Genomic DNA, 16,424 nt, shown 5'->3' with positions numbered 1-16,424 from the left:
GCAATATCTCTTCGGACAATGCACTCTCTGTAGTGTAATGCTCATATGAAATAATGGTTGGTTCTGAAAGGAAAACACTAAATAATTGAACCAAGTTACGCAGAGAAGAACCAATCCATATTAAGTAATAAAGCCAAAAAGGAGTTTGGAAAGTTATTTTCCTCAACAAGACTGAATGTAAGGAATAGAGTTTGCCCCTATTTTCACCAAATAATGATTCATTTATGGATCTGAATGTTGAACAAGGGAAGATTCCTTCACAATTAGGATGAGAAAACATGCTGTGCGAAGGAAAAACGCCTGATGAGCATTTGTACATTGCCAAATTTCTCCTCTTAAAATATACATTTTTGAGAAAAATTATGTACATTCATTTCTATTAGCAATTCTTAGTTACTTTAAATAAAGTTGCGAAGAAAATTCTCTGAAAAATTGGACAAAAGATGTTCACAAGTTTTCCTGAAAATTCGTGTTTTGTGAACAGAAATTTGGCAGCGTACAAAGGTTTTTACAGCGTTCTTCCTCAGCACAGCAGTGTGGTGCTTAACATCTCACCCTACCTAGTGGGCCATTGATGACAGTGGACAGAAATTAGCAACACTAACTCCAACAAATCGGCGCCCAAAGTACAAAACCACCTATCTCCGTTTTAGACATTGCAGACTTCATGTCTTACATTATTTTTTCATTGGTAAACTAGTCAACATATTTCTTGAAAACTTCTTTGATTTTTCTTCTCTGCTAGCAAAATATTCTGTATAAATTTTAAGCTAAAAGTCAGCTTGTTTCTCTTGAAACAAATAAAATAGGAGGGAAAATTTGGAACTACTGCGATTAAGATACATGGTTTTGCACTTTGGTCATCGATACACTGCATTTCCCAATTCTTCATTTCTAATGGCTATGACAAATTGTCTTCGCTTTATTTTTTTTATAATAAAAAACAAAATTGAGTGGTTTAAAAAACTGAACAATAATTTTCCATAAAATAAGGTTGTATAATTATTTACATAAAAACAAAGATATTAGAATTTACTTTAACAAAAATTGTAATTTTCATACAAAACTGCGGTGAAAGTAAATAAAAATAATAAATTAGACATACCCCGAGATATTCAATCAATGAAAATCACATAAAAAGAAGAATACAATAATGAGTCGATGTATGAGCCAGTTCAGTGATAAAAAACTAAATCTCTCCAATCAAAAATGCTTTCCCTCTTACTTAAGAAAAAAAGAGAGAGAAAAGTAGAGATTGATTACTACTACTCATCGAACATCTTAAGGACACGATTACAAGTTTCGATAATGAATCAAATATTTTCAGTTCACATAACGACTAAAATAAATCATTTGAGTAAATTAACTGTAGGAAAGAAAATATGAAAATAGAATTTCAGAGAGACATAAAGTTAGAATTGTGCTTTTGCTTGGTTTGCGATCAACGACTGAAATAACAACACGAATGGATCCATGACCGAGACCAAATCTTCCACAAAGTAGATTTTTTACAAGAGAGTACATTTGAGCAGTTTGTTATAAAATGGTTCATGGCAGGAAATGATCTTACATAATTTTACAAGGAGACGGATAATAAATACGTACATTTAATCTCATCATTAGGAAAAAAGAAAAGAAAAAATCATCATCATTATAAAATATACTGATCTATTAGCTACACCTAACTTTTAATCTACAGTTTCGAGGGTTCAAATGCAAACAGGCACATAGCCTTGTTGGGTTTTACTATGGTAGTAATATGTGTCCAGATGTTTTGCAATCAAAATTTTTTGTGTTCAATGAGTCATTGATTGATTTATGACTTGTTCATCCCAAAATTGTAATGAATTGACACAACCAACTCATGCTGCATTTGGCAATGACGTGACTTTCTATTGCATTGGTTATGAATGATCGTAAATTAACTATACGATTTATCGTAATTATCGCGAAACGCTAAGTCGAATACTGCAAGAAAGATGTAGCCACTAAATCAGTCTATATAAAGCTGATATATTTTGTTGCAGGTGACGGAAAATAAACACTAACTCAATTTAAGATGAGGTGTTGATTTTTGGCTCTCACCGTGACATCATCAGAAACTAGGTTTCTTCTATTATAATAGATCTTACAAATATTAAAAAGTGAGAACAGCATAAGTAAATCACTCTTCAACAATACTGAGAAATTTGAAAAAGGATTTGAATAATTTATGCCTCAGAGGGCTTGCATTTGATTCAAATTTTGTTGAAAAGGCAAATTTCAAGTCCAGTTTCAAGCACCGGTACAAAATTAGAGTGTCCTCTTGTTTCTCCTTTTCAACCTTTCAGCTCAGAACAAAATTTTTTGAGACTAACACTGTTAAGCATTACATCTACTTTCAATAAGAAAATTCATACTGGAAAAGCCATATGCTAAGCTTCATCACTCAATGAAAAAAAAATCCTTGTTTGTCAACCAGGATTCCAAAACATGTCTGATGCATACTGATCTCAGACTACACAAACTTTCTTTTTTGCACCTTAAAAATAAATTTCCTGAGTACTGAATGCATGGCATACCTAGTTAAGCACAATAAAATTAAAAATGTATAATTGTTAATCATTGAAAGTGCGAGGACCGGATAACAGATATATATAAGTTTAAAAATAGAGTTACGATATCAGTTGTGGCGTGAATCAAAGCAAACAATGTAAGGATGTATCACTTAGTGGAGTTGTCTTGCGATGCCATTGCAGAACAACATTAGGCGATGACTAATCTTAAGCTGTTCTGTTACATTACTTCGGAGTGTGGCCATTTTCACAGGGCCCCTAAAAAATGTGCATTCTGTTTGAAGGTTCAAAACAAATCTGCACCATGATTGGTCATAGCATCTAACTACGGAATGCCGAGTAGTACTGTTTGTAATGACGCTTAATTTGGTAAGTTTCCTTGGCAGTCTACAAACGTAGACTGCTTCCACTAAATGGCTGAATAGAAATCTCATCGTAAGTATACAACATGATTTTTATCCGAGAAAATATTTAAAATAGAAGAGTTCTATGGTTTGAAACACACATAGTGTAAACCTTCGTTCCTTGTAAAACACAAAACAATTCCCTGTATTTTCCTTGCTATTTTTTCCATTTTCTTCCATAGATAGAGGAAAGAAATACAAGGAGAAAAAGTTCCTGGACAAAAGAAAGTTAACAGCAAAATTCAGTTCAGAGCTTAAATACTTATCCAAATATTAGTTCTGAAATGAATTGTGAAAAAAACCTCTTTAACTGGCGAAATTTTGTTCCTATAATTCCCATTCTTTAGAGGTCATTGATATTTCTCCAGGAAGAAGAAAAGCTAATCTCCAACACTAGAGGTGTGCTTCCGGCCAAAACTACTCATCAACTTTTGGAACAGCGTTGAGAAAAAACTCACCTTCATTACATTTTTAACTTAACCAAGTACAGTCAAGCCTCACTTTAACTAATCTAGGGACCAGCAAAAAAATGTATTTCATCAAAAACCGCACGGAACCTGCTTCCAGACCTTTAAAAATGTTGACATATTTGGTTAATCCATTAAAGAGCGCAACGCCCCTCTCTTAGTCTTCAACCTCGATCTTGTTTGCGAATTGCTTACCTAAAACCAATATCGTCATTATCCCTATCCTTTTTACTGTTGAATTCTTAAACTGTGGAGGAATTGGTCCGGAATAACATCAAGATTGGTGCTTAGGGTCTTGATTTCAATTGACCCAGCGGTAGTCTAGAAGTACACGGTAGGGGTTGAGATTGTACTATCACTGATCATTGATCACTCAACCTCTTAATTACTCTCTTCACCAGAGAAAAAATCGCTAGGCCCGCAGTTACCAATCTAGCTGCGCCCGAAAATGATCCTTGGACCGCCAGTGACAAAAAATGAACGTGCAAAAATGTCTACACCCTGTATCCTGCGGCCCTGCGCTGTTGCTGAGAAGTTGAAAACTTCCATACAATCGATAAATGGAATTCGATTTACAATGTAAAATCGTTCTCAGACCAAAGATTCCTTTCATTAAATCGAGTATTTGTAAAACCAAAATATGTAAAAAATAATTAAATTGACATTAAAAAGGTAGGAATTTTTCAGGACCGAGAAAAAAATTTGTTGATTGAATAAATCATTAAAGTGACGTTTGTCAAAGCAAAATTATAGTGTAATTTTCATCCCTGACTTCTAACGAAAATCAACAAAGCACGGCTGTTTTAAGAAGGCTATATTTAGAGTGATATTTAAACAGACATCACATCTATGAAAAAAATGGAAGGGAATCAGTTTAAGTAACTAAGTACTTATCGGACAAATTTGGAAAAATGAAATAAGTTCTCGTATTCTTCCACAGGAAATTGTTCCAAAAGGGCCCTTCTAAATATATATTTAAATAGAGATCCAAAATTAATAAATTTATTTGGATTAGGACCAAAATAATAAAAGTGACAATTTCTTATTCATTAAATAACATAAAAACAAGACTCTGCACCACACGAGTCATGATAACTTATTCTTCTTTTTACGTACTTAAAAATCCCTTTCTACTTTGACACTTCATTCCTTAAAAATTCAAAACTTTAATTCATTTATTTACCTCAGTTTCACTGTTACTTACATCTTACGGAAATGATGAATTGGAGGATCTCAATCTGAGGCCATTTCTACGTCTTCTCCATTACCATCTACACTTTCTTCATCAGATAATTCATCCCAACGATCTTCTCCAGAGGAGTCAGTTGTGTGTCCCATTCGGATGTCATCACTACCTTCTTCTTCATCAGAATCTATTATAAATAAATATAACGAGTTAGAATATTAAAACTAGGTAACAGATACCAGTTAAACATACACATAATGAATATACATGTAATCATATATGTAATGCATTACTAGGACTTCCATATGTTTTAAGGTGCCTGCAGAGAACTTGCACTGATTTTCCAAATTGTAGGCAGAAACTTCTACTGCGTATTTGAGAACCTTTCCGACTGAACAGAATATATGTACTGGCATGTCCTGTTACTTCAGAAATTTGCTTGAGAGATTATTCATATTCATGCCCTGAATAAGGGGGCAATTGAGTTTCATGTAAATGGTTGAAAAGAATAAAAAAATATGAATTTTTTGGTGCTCAAAAGTTGACGTATTATGGCATTTCTGAGCGAACATCATGTACTTGTATTTATTCCTTCACTGAGAAATTCAGTTAACGTGACATGGTACCAAAGTATAAAATAAGCAGATACAGATACCAGTTAAACATATACATAATGAATATACATGTGATCATATATGCGATGCATTACTAGGACTTCCATATGTTTAATATAACATAACCTTTTTCATACTTTATAACCTGCAGAATAATTAGGTGGCCTTTTCATACTTTATAACCTGCAGAATAATTAGGTGGCCTTTTTCATACTTTATAACCTGCAGAATAATTAGGTGGTGAACTTAATTTTAGGAAAAGGGGAATATGGAATCAACATAAATAAACTTCTGGTGAAAAAGCCACTTTTGGTGCTTTGATTTCCTTTTCATTTGACACGGGACCCCCAAAACTCGTGCATGCATTCATATTATTGGAAAATAAAGTTGTTTGTATCATAAACATGCACTCATTGGCATTCCAGTGTATTGATCTGTAGCAACAGAGACCAGCAGCCAAACTCTCCTTCATCCTGTCACATCATTTCAGACACTCATCCACAAGACAGATGAGATGCATCTGAGTATGCCGGATAAATTGTATGTTTCGTGTTTTCATATCCCTGAAATTGGTTTCAGTATTCCCTATATTTTTTTTAAAAACTTCATGGGTGTGTATCATTATGTGTGATCGTTTACTGTGATGTTTTGGCTTGTTTTACATAACTGAAGTTTTAAAAAAGCTTTGAATTTTTTCTTTGAAACTGTCAAGATTTTTTTAATCAGCCAGATGCATTCTAAGACTCAAGAGGCGTAATATTTCTTCCTTATTCCTGAACGCATTTTCTTTTCATCAACTTTAATTGTTTAACGCTTTTCTTTGAAGAACATATTCATCTGAGCAAACAACATTACCTGTGGAAATAAAGTATTGCAGACCAGAAATAGCATTTAATACTTCTGTTTTGGGTGGTTTCCAAAACACAGAGATATACTTCATGCAGGTAACCTGTTTTAAAGTTGGTTTAAATGACACACCAGAATCTTAGTATGAATGAAAGTTATGAAAGCGACTTTCTCAAACCCGCTTTTGTAGAGAGTTTGTCAAATTTCATTTACATATCAGTCTCTTCAGCCCCTCTCTGCATAACTTAGAGACGCTTCCATTTTAATAGACTGATTTAGTGACTACGTCATTCAATATAATATTGAATTATTAGTTCAAACCTAAACAAAATCACATAACCTCATGTGCGAATTCTTCATGAGATAACTGTATTAATTTATTAAAATTTAGTCATTGAGTGGTCATAAATAAATTAAATACTCGTTAAACACGAGAACTTTTGATTGTAAGAAACACTTGGACGCATATTACCACCGTGGTGCAAAGGGCGCGAATCAGAAACAAGGTTCTGTGTTTGTTTACATTTGAACCAAGGGTTCGATATTATATCGAATGACGTAGCCATTAAATCAGTCTATAGATCATTTATCTTTTTAATATCAATTACTTGCCGGAACAATAATTGATACTAAAAGTTAATTACCAGTGGACAAATCCCAATTAATTCAGAAACTTACCTTTATCTTCATAAACAAGGAAGTCAGATTGGTCGTAAGATGTGATAGGCACAGACGGTTTACCACTGAACTGATCTAGAAGAAGGTCAAGGCGACCTCGCAACCTTAGAAGTGGAGGTAGAGCGTTGAGCCTGGTTTCAATTAAACCCAAAAGAGGAGACAGTTTTGACGATAAATCAGGACTAGCTAACAACTGAGCAGAATGAACACTGAGAATACACTTTAACCATCGCACAGCAACTTCACTTCTGAAAAAATTTAAGAGGTAAATAAATAGTATTAGATACCTTCGACAGTTAGTAGGATTGGAGGTACTGTAATAATGGCTAAGGAGCAATTCCGCCTATTCACAATCTCTTTTACAGGACAGAAAAAACTTGGCCAGTTTTGTAATTTGAGGTTAGATTTGCTATTACTTTAATAAATTACAGCACGCCCATGCAGAAATTGAAAAAACTAATGACACTGCTAATAAAAAAAGTTGCTTACTCACTTTCACCAAAATCATCAGTTAAGCGGTATTGTTCCTTAGCCCTCGGATAGTTCTTTTACTACCCGAACAAGACCTTTAAACTTAAATCGGAGGTACAAAACATGCTGGGTGACAGGTCACAATTATTTGGAAGGAGTACGAAAAACTTGGTAAGCCTGTTCCTTTCTGAAAATTCAACAAAAATTTCACAAGAAATTTTATCTGCCACCTCTACTTTGGAGAGTGCCGAAATATTTGTCACAATGAAATCATTCTATCTAGGATATTTTTTTAATTTTGGGGCATTTCATACTTGCTTTTAAAAAGTTCATCGTATGACTCAAGATAACATTTTTGGCAAATCCTTATGTTCGACCTTCATTCTATAATTTCTCCCTCCCCAACTGAGATATTTCGAATAAAAAAGATTTTGCTCGGTTCATGCCTCTTATGTATTAAATGAACACTCAATGAAGGACCTCATAAATTAATACATAGGCTCTCTTATAAAGGGCAGGTTGAAACGAAAATAGAGATAGGTTTTGTCTAACTTAACTAACAACGATGACAAAATCCTTACCCCCATGATTTACTCTGCGTTAAAGATGTTAACTGTTCCACCAATGGTAAAATAACTTGAACAGGTAATCGAGCAACTGTGTTGTTCACAATTTCCTCACTTCTGGAACTTAGGACACTGTATAAAATGTTCTTATCTTTACTCTTTAGCCCCTGGAAAAAAAAGCCATTCCAATTAGGAAAAACAATAATGTTGTCGACTTTAAGGGTGCATCATCGAAGTAAACTGTTCGCCTCTGTTTGGAAATAGACATACCTGATGCCAAACAGTCAGCGTTTTTCAGCTCCTTTGAATTACTGATGACTTGCGTACTTAACCTATGAATGCCTAGCATTTTAAACCAATACTCAATGATCTCCAGAGGTTAAAAGCTGCACCATTGAGCCACACTCGGTTAAGAAAGGAACTCTAAGTGATATCAAATAAGTTTACTCTGACAGTCTACCTTAGCTCAAACCAGGCTAGGTTGGTATAGAGCGCAGTTCAATGAATGTTTCGCTATACTTGTTGGGGACACACATGATTACAAAAAAACTTCTCATACTATTTGGATCATTTTCTGGAAATAAAGTAACTTTTGCCATTCCAGGCATTTCACTTCTTTAAAATCAGAATTAGTATCTGCCAATGTACGAACAGGAATTACTGATAGATTACATAGGACCTCTGGAAAATATGAGAATTTAAGCATTATGATACATTTTTTCTCATCAAAATTTAATGTAAAACAAGAATTGTACAACAAACATTGCTGAAAGTAATTCCTGATCAAGATATTAACGTTTTCTGATGCATAAGTTCAGACTTCCCCCTCTTAGAGAAAACAATAATCTACTTGCATTAAATCGCACACTAAAAGTTAACCATGAGAGTCTCTAAGGTATTAAAATAAGACAACCTCAAGCTCTGCACTTTGACTAAGACATAGTACGCTGTTTACTTGTTAAACAGCACAGGATGGAAAACTGCTTGATTGAGAAGTCTGCCAAAACCGTTATAGTGCTTGTCCATAATTTTTGTTGTGCCAATCGAGATCTACTTGAAATTTTGGAGAGAAATATACTAAAGAATTCTTAAATTCGTATCTTGTCTAGTGGTCCATTGATCGCTGCTTTAAGGTCTTCTTCTTCAATAGGTCAATGACTTCTCAATTCAGTTTCACGTTCACCAAATTGTATAAGTTTCACCCACAAAATGTGTTTGCCTGGTACATGGCAGTCGATTCTTTATGTGACATTACAAAATCTTTGGCATAATATTTTTTTATTTGAAGCGGAAATGGATTTTTGATAACTTTGAAAGTCATTTTCTCGACTATTTGCTTAAATGTAAATAGGAAACGGTATTCTGATTTTTTACATACTTTAAAAAAAACAGGAAGAACAGAAAATAAAGAAAAACAACAGGTCCGTTGACTTAAAAGGAGAGATCAGAGATAGTAATTGGTGGGAAAAGCACTTGGAGATTAAAACAATATTTTAAAGCAAAGAAAAACATATACCTGAATCAGTAACTGTGCTAAACTATCAGGTGGGACAGAACTCCCAGCAGGTGTGTCAATTTTATTCAATTGTAGATTTTCCAGCCTTTCTTCCATTGGTAAATCTTTTAGCTTTGAGCTACTATTTCGCTTAAGGTCTACAGAATTTGATCCATTAACTACACCGGGATGTGAATAACTAGCATCTGCTGTACTTGCAGAAACAACCTGAATGAAAAATCAAAACATGAGAGACACAAATACTAACGAAAGTAACAAAACATTACTTGAATGGACAAATTAGAAAACCATCTACCTCGGTTTATGAAGATCTAGAATAGAGCTAGATTGGAATGACTGAGCATCTTTAATCGAGTCTCTACTGAAATTTCATTTTGGATTTTCCTGATATTCTGAATGGAAATACTGCTTTTGGCATGGAAAAATTACTTCTCTTGTACATAATTTCACAAACATATTAGATGAACTGCATCAAATGTTTCACTTTTGCATGTGCTCAACTGCATGCAGTTAAAAATGCTTGAAGCAATGGGAATCTCCGACTCCGTGACTGATTTTCCCTGATGAAGTCAAATTTCCTAATGTTTTCCCGTTTTAACTGACGATTGAAACCCTGATAATGCACAAAATTCTTTGATTTCCCTTTACTTTTTTAATAATATTAAACCAAAATGTTCTGGTATTACTCTCACAAAAAAATAAGGCAGGAGCAGGTATTTTGGAACATCAAAATCAAGTCAGATGTTTTTGAAGTTTTACGGTGTAAGTGCATAATTGTAAAGCACAGATCAGGTATAGTCCAGACTTAAAATGCGTTTTTTTCTTTTTAGTTTTTGACATAAATTTACATTAAACTTTGTGTTCTGACACAGCAGTGTGCCAGTAAACTAACAATAAGTGCAGAGTAAGGACTAAATTAGTAATCACACCATTTCTAATTACAATTTTACCTAAGGAATGATGCAATTAACGAGCCAACAATTTGAATATAAAATCTCAAGCAAAATAATAACATTTAAATTTCACACTTCCTACGTACCTTTAAACTGTCTTGATTTTTAATGGAAACCTTTTTCCTCGTGTCTTTTCGTACTAAGATGATTAAGGTTTCTGGTGAATCTATTGCCTGCAAAGAGTATGGACAGAAAATTAACTTATTGAGAAAAAAAAATGTGAAAATCAGGCACATTCTTTTCATGTTTTCTTTTAAGTTGCATTTATTCTCAACCTGTAGGTTGCGGAGCTCCAGGGTTCACGGAGGGCATTAGGGGGCGTCTCAAAGCAAAAGTAGAAAAAATTAAGAAACCGGGAAAAAAAGAATTCACAATACAAGGAGAACATGACAACATGGAAAGAAAGGTGCGCCACCCGTATCTCAATGCACCACAAATGTTGGAGTCGAATGTCTCAGGAGAAAATAGGAAAAAAATTTCAAGGGGAAGGGGGGGGGAGAGCTGTCTGAGTAGGACCTGGGGGTTCCAAAACTGGAAAGGTTAAAAACCATGGCTCCCACTTGGTGTAGATAAAACAATAGCCTTGGCACTTGCCGTTTAAAGAGAGTCTTTGCGACACGAGTCAAAGGGATTTTGCTTGCATAGCCATGCTTCTGTTTAAATTGTTTCGACACTTTCAAGAAAACTCCAACGTTTCAATATTCTGTGCGTCTTGATTTCGGAAAAAATGCTATTTCCAAACAAACAGTATGTACTTTGTTGAAAGTGAACATTCCAATCTGAGACTTCCTTAAGGGATTCAAAATCACTTCGTTCAAAGTGAGGTTCGTTATAAATAGGTTTGACTGCAAGTTTAACATGTATTTTGAATTTGAACCAGCTTTGTAAAGAGGATACAACATAAAATAGTTTAAATTTAAGACAAAGGCTCTCACCATGATTGTCTGCTTTTATCAGAATTTATCTGTTGATCACAAGAAAAATACAAATATTACAGGAGAGTGATACTAGGAATGATTTTTCATTCCTAAATCAGACCAAGTAAAAGAGGTAAGAAAATAGAGAAATGTAGAGAAGACTTACGATTGTTTCAAATTTTAAAAGAACGCCACTACCATAGGCAATTAAAACAGAGCTATCCGATTTCGGGAGGGAAGAACAAATTGGAATAGGACTAAGTGATAACGTTTTGGATCCTTCGTTCGGCGCTAATTGAATTATATGATCTGCTTTCACTGATTTACTACATTTTCTGCAACATACAGAAGATTTCAATGAAATAACAGTAGAGAATGATGAACAAGTTATGCAATAATTAAGAATTCAATAATCTAAATTCTTCATAATATTATTTCTCCTATGATTGAATGGACCTCTTAGACAAGGTGCAAATTTCAGATACATGATTCCTAATTACAATTTCTTTTAAATTACTGAAATTAACTCCTGAGCTATGTGTGTAAAATCAAACCTCTTCCTCGTGGAAAAAAGAAAGTCTACCTAGGTCAAATCACACATTGAGGATCTAAAAATAAAAAAAGCGTCGTAAATAATTTGAATGGCCCCTTATCCGTGAGATAGAGGCAAAAAAATCTCTCTGTTGTCTGTTCCAGCTTTCCTGTAACATATATTGGGCACCTGCATCTCGGCTTTCGCAATTCCTACTTTTTGACGGCAACTTTCTTCTTTTGGGAGAAACAAAAATTTATTCAGTTTTTCTGTCAACACTTTTCAATTTTTCACATTTCAGTGCATTTAACAAACACCCATTATTTCAAAAATGGGTTTCTATTTAATTGTTGACTTCTTTCTGATTAATTTTAAAAACAGATTGTGAGTTTCACTAAAATGGTAGTTTATTTTATTTTAATAGAACATTATTCTTTGTAAAAAAATTTGTATAAATAGCCAGAACTAGGGATTTTCCAGTAGAATTTTCTGCAAATTAAAAAATCCATCAGTAACTTTCTCGCTCCCCTAGGATAGAGGAAGTATTGTCATCCTCCAAGGGGAAAAAACAAAAAAGAGTTGAAATTTTTTTTCTACTGAAAACAAGATGAATTGAGGCCTCACTCTACCTTATGATGCAAGGAGACTATGAGGCGAAAACCAATTACATGAGTAATAACATCTCTCCTGAATCTCTTACCCGTTGAGTTTAAGTTTGAAAGTGTGCAATGTGCCAGAGGAAGAGAGAGCCATCATGGTTGCAGAAGCACCATCATCTTCAGCGAACACACTCATTTCAGCTGCTGTGTCATCAAGAACAAATGAAGCAATTGACGTTTTCTCATCATTGGATTCATTTAGAGACCTACAGGAAGAGGAGATTTAAAAAAATAATTAGCTTGTTAAGTGGGCAATTTTTTCCATATTCACATAGTTGCGGGTACATGATCAAATTTGATTTTTCATAAAATGAATGTAAAATGAAGAAAATTTATTTATCTTCTCTATTAACGGTTGTTCAAGACTCCATCTTTCACTTAATTCAATGATTTTAATCTCATTATCCTTGCTACTACATTTGTGGATCATTCACTCTTGCAATCTCATGACTTTTACTGATGCTAGGTCATTCAGATGGCAGAAATGAAAATTTAGAAATCAAGTCAAATTGCAGCAGATCTATCATGCAGATTTCGGCAGATCTGTATGAAGATCGGCGCAAAAGCATTTGATGTCACCGATTTTTATTCACTTCATTCATTATGTCAATTGCACTTGCATGATCTATGGAATTAAAATCATAATTTTTCTCCATACTAGATTATAAACAGAAAGTAATTGAGTCTTACCAGGCGCTTATAAATTTGTCATCCTTAGCAGCACTTAATAAATAGTTTCCACTGAGAGTTGAGACATGGCTCAATGAAGTAATAGCTGATGAATGGCCAGTGAATTTCTTGATGACAGATTTTGACTCCAAGTCCCACCACTGAATGCTGCGTGAAGCACTGTATAGATAGCTACCATCTCCTGACAATGCTAAACTTGTTATTCGTCCAGTTCCGGCAAACCATTTTCTACATGGACAAGATATAAATGAGAATAAGTGAAAACTAATGAGAAAGTTATTTATGGTGCCTACAGCCTTGGTAGAAAAATTTCCAAGACTTTTCCAGGTTTTACGTGAACAAAATGATTTTTAAATTAGGTTATATTAAGTTAAAAATGTCGCATACACACGCAATTTCAATACCAGTATCGAATGCAATTTTTTCCCTCTAAATAAACCTGCTTCGATTGCACTGGATTTGTTTATCAGATTTGGTAGGTAAGTTCATTGGTCTCAAGACAACAGAATTGGGATCTCAAAGTGGGCTCGCCAAAATTTTGGAGGTAATCCAAGCAATATATTGCATGCTGTTGTGACTCATAACCCTACAGCCATTAAATAACCTTCAATGTTTGTAGGATATCAACAACCAGCTTTCAAAACTTCCAAAATGTTTTGGAAAAAAAGAGGAAAAATTTCAAAGACTCTGATGGAAATTCCCGCAGCTTTTATTTCATTTGTATTAAAAATTTTAAAAAGAGGCTAAGCTATTTTATGTTCTCCGTTTTTAAACCACACCTGAATTGTGGCCCAACTTGTATGCGTATGTTGCTATTTAATTGGATGAAGTAAAACAGAAGGGACTTACTTTTTCATCTTGTTCTTCTTAAGACTCCATTCAAGAATATGCGAGTCCTCCGATGCAGTATAAACATAATTCACTGACTTGCACCAAGCCATGCATGTTATGGCACTGTCATGTGATTTGGCGAGCTCATTTGACACCTCACCAGATGAAACACTGTAGAACTGAAGTTGTCCATTCCTGGTACCCAGTAACAAAATATCCGATTCCAAAGGATTATCATCCATTGACTTTCGTTTTATTTTGGTGGGGTAGGTCTGAAACAAGAACAAAACATTCAACGGATTGACCACACAAAAGGAGGTGAAGATTATTAGCTGACCATAAATTGTAAAATTTTATTTGTCTAACTAAAAATGATTCAAAGAAAGTATGTTCAAAATTCGATTCGATACTGAATATGTGATCGAGCTGTGATTTAAAACATGGTCTAGCGAGTTACGAATTTAGGGCTCGAAAATTGAAGACAAGTGATCTCAAAGGCGCAGAATAATAGCCCTTCCGTGAGAGTTTAGGAAGTTTTAGATAGTGACCACCTAAACAATCTTAAGTTGTTTCTACATGGAAAAATCCTAAGATTTCCTGCGACTTCTTGATCGTGATCTGTAGCTTTTAAGACATTACATGTTCCAGGAGAATTTCCGATGCCCTTTGAGGAGGCCAAATTTTTTTTTTGCCTGGTATGTGCTCCAATACTTGATGAAAGAGATGGAGCATCACTGGAATCTCTGCAGTCCATCTCTTCAAAGTAATCAGCAGTATCCAAAAGAAAATCTTGAAACCAGTATATGTATCTTAAAGGTATGATGTTTAAGAACAGAGATTTCTTGCTTTTAAGGGAAATATTTAATTTCCTTTGTCCATTTCAGCTCTTCACGTAGATCCAGCTTGAATAATTAAACAATGCTGATCGTATACTCCGGCAAAAAAACAACAAAAACATCGAAATAGTGTTTTTCCCAAGCTAGAGGGAGATAGGTATAAATACCAATTACAATAAAAGTTGTATTGAATAGAATTCTTCCCTTAGGGGGGATGGTGTGAGCAACAGATAACATCCTCATGTCATAGCGTCCTGATTACTCATGGGTGCACTGGCACTAACATGTTTTTTACCCTACTGTTAATGCGCTTACGACATGGAGAAGATTATAGGTTTCGGTGAATATTTGATGGTGATCGGATAAAAATGTAGGCTGCTGTTATCGTCTCTACTTTGCTGATAACAGCACATGAATTGTGGTGACTGCTTTCATCAAATTATGCAAACTTGAGAGGATAGACTAATCTTTCAAATATTACATTCACAGTTAGAATATGTACACTTTCAGCTCATGAGACACAGGGATGAATCGAGGAATGTAACCTCACTTCAAAAGTCGGCTTAGCGAATCGGCTGGTCACAAGCAACTGCGACAAGAGGTTTGACAATTCCAGCCTCAGGCAAGGTTTTGAGTTTTGGGAGAGTGCTTAAGGTTATTAATTTAATGAAATGAACTCCTGAACTTACAGGATTTGAGAGTTTGATCCATTTTAAACTGGTAATGGGAGATGTAAGGTGCATGTTTGGAGTGTACTCCTGCTTCAAAGTGTTCGACAGAGTATCCCATATCCGTAGTTTACCGTCGGCTCCAAAACTGCTAAAATATTTTCCACACGTAGAAAACGTAGAGAGAGTAGAATCAGACATTTTGATAAAACACGTGTCTTCAGACTTACAACATAATTGAACTCAAATAATCACTTGCAACGAGACCACGCACCACGAGTAAAAAAGCAACATGAGCACCTCTGGCACCTCGCGGATCGCGGAAATAATGTTGAATGGTGGGTGACCGTTGCCATCGTTGTCCGCTGTAGACGCGGTATTTTTAAAAATGCGCTCTTTTCTCGGGTGTCCGCAAATCAGACGTATCCAATGGATGTTTTCGATTTCTACTTTTTATGTTCATTAGAAAAAGATCTACCAGGATTCCCGTGATTGTCTTATTTCAAAGGAAAATGTGGCAGTCAAGAGGACAACATTTTTAACTGGGCGATTTAGGTTGATTTAAATTTAAAAAATCGATTTTGAGATTTCGACGGAAAGCTCTGTAAGTTGTGTTCTAATAAGTTTTGAGCCCACATAGTTCATCTTTGAACCATTATAGCCATAGCTCTGGTTTCGTTTCAAGATGTTTGGATGTTTCTTGTTCCAAACTTTAGGTACGCAAAGAACGCCCCATTTCTTTAATTTTGACTTTTTTTCTAAGGTTTCCTTTCTCACTGACGGTCACAAACAGTGTGTCATGAGAGATTTTTGCAAGGGGGGCAAACGCCATTACGTGCATTTTGTGCGACAGAAATCGATTTCTAAGAGGGGAGGGGAAGGGGTCTATTATTTTTTCATCCAACAAGGTTCAACAATTAACTGTGGAAACGAGGCGCATTATGTCCAGTTTCTGCTATTAAAATACGAGTTTGAAGTTTCGATATTACATGGGTCTTTATGGTGAAAAGAAAGTTCAAACTGACTTTTTGACGC

General features: G+C 34.8%; 1 protein-coding gene across 1 annotated transcript; it reads right to left on the bottom strand.

Moving 5' to 3' along the window:
* Positions 1-977: 977 nt before the first annotated feature.
* LOC140225952 (WD repeat-containing protein 43-like) lies at positions 978-15,701 on the bottom strand. The gene is made up of 10 exons (XM_072306001.1): positions 15,411-15,701; positions 13,904-14,157; positions 13,055-13,282; positions 12,406-12,570; positions 11,340-11,508; positions 10,343-10,429; positions 9,304-9,510; positions 7,803-7,954; positions 6,751-6,998; positions 978-4,799 (listed from the first exon to the last, which is right to left on the bottom strand). Exons 1-10 carry the CDS (start codon positions 15,588-15,590, stop codon positions 4,660-4,662), a joined length of 1,830 nt encoding a protein of 609 aa, XP_072162102.1. The 5' UTR covers positions 15,591-15,701; the 3' UTR covers positions 978-4,659.
* Between the last annotated feature and the right edge of the window lie 723 nt (positions 15,702-16,424).

Source organism: Bemisia tabaci, unplaced genomic scaffold (genome assembly GCF_918797505.1).
Source record: "Bemisia tabaci unplaced genomic scaffold, PGI_BMITA_v3".
Taxonomy (NCBI): domain Eukaryota; kingdom Metazoa; phylum Arthropoda; class Insecta; order Hemiptera; family Aleyrodidae; genus Bemisia; species Bemisia tabaci.
Note: the sequence above shows the minus strand (reverse complement) of the source record. Positions and strands in the feature narration are given on the sequence as shown.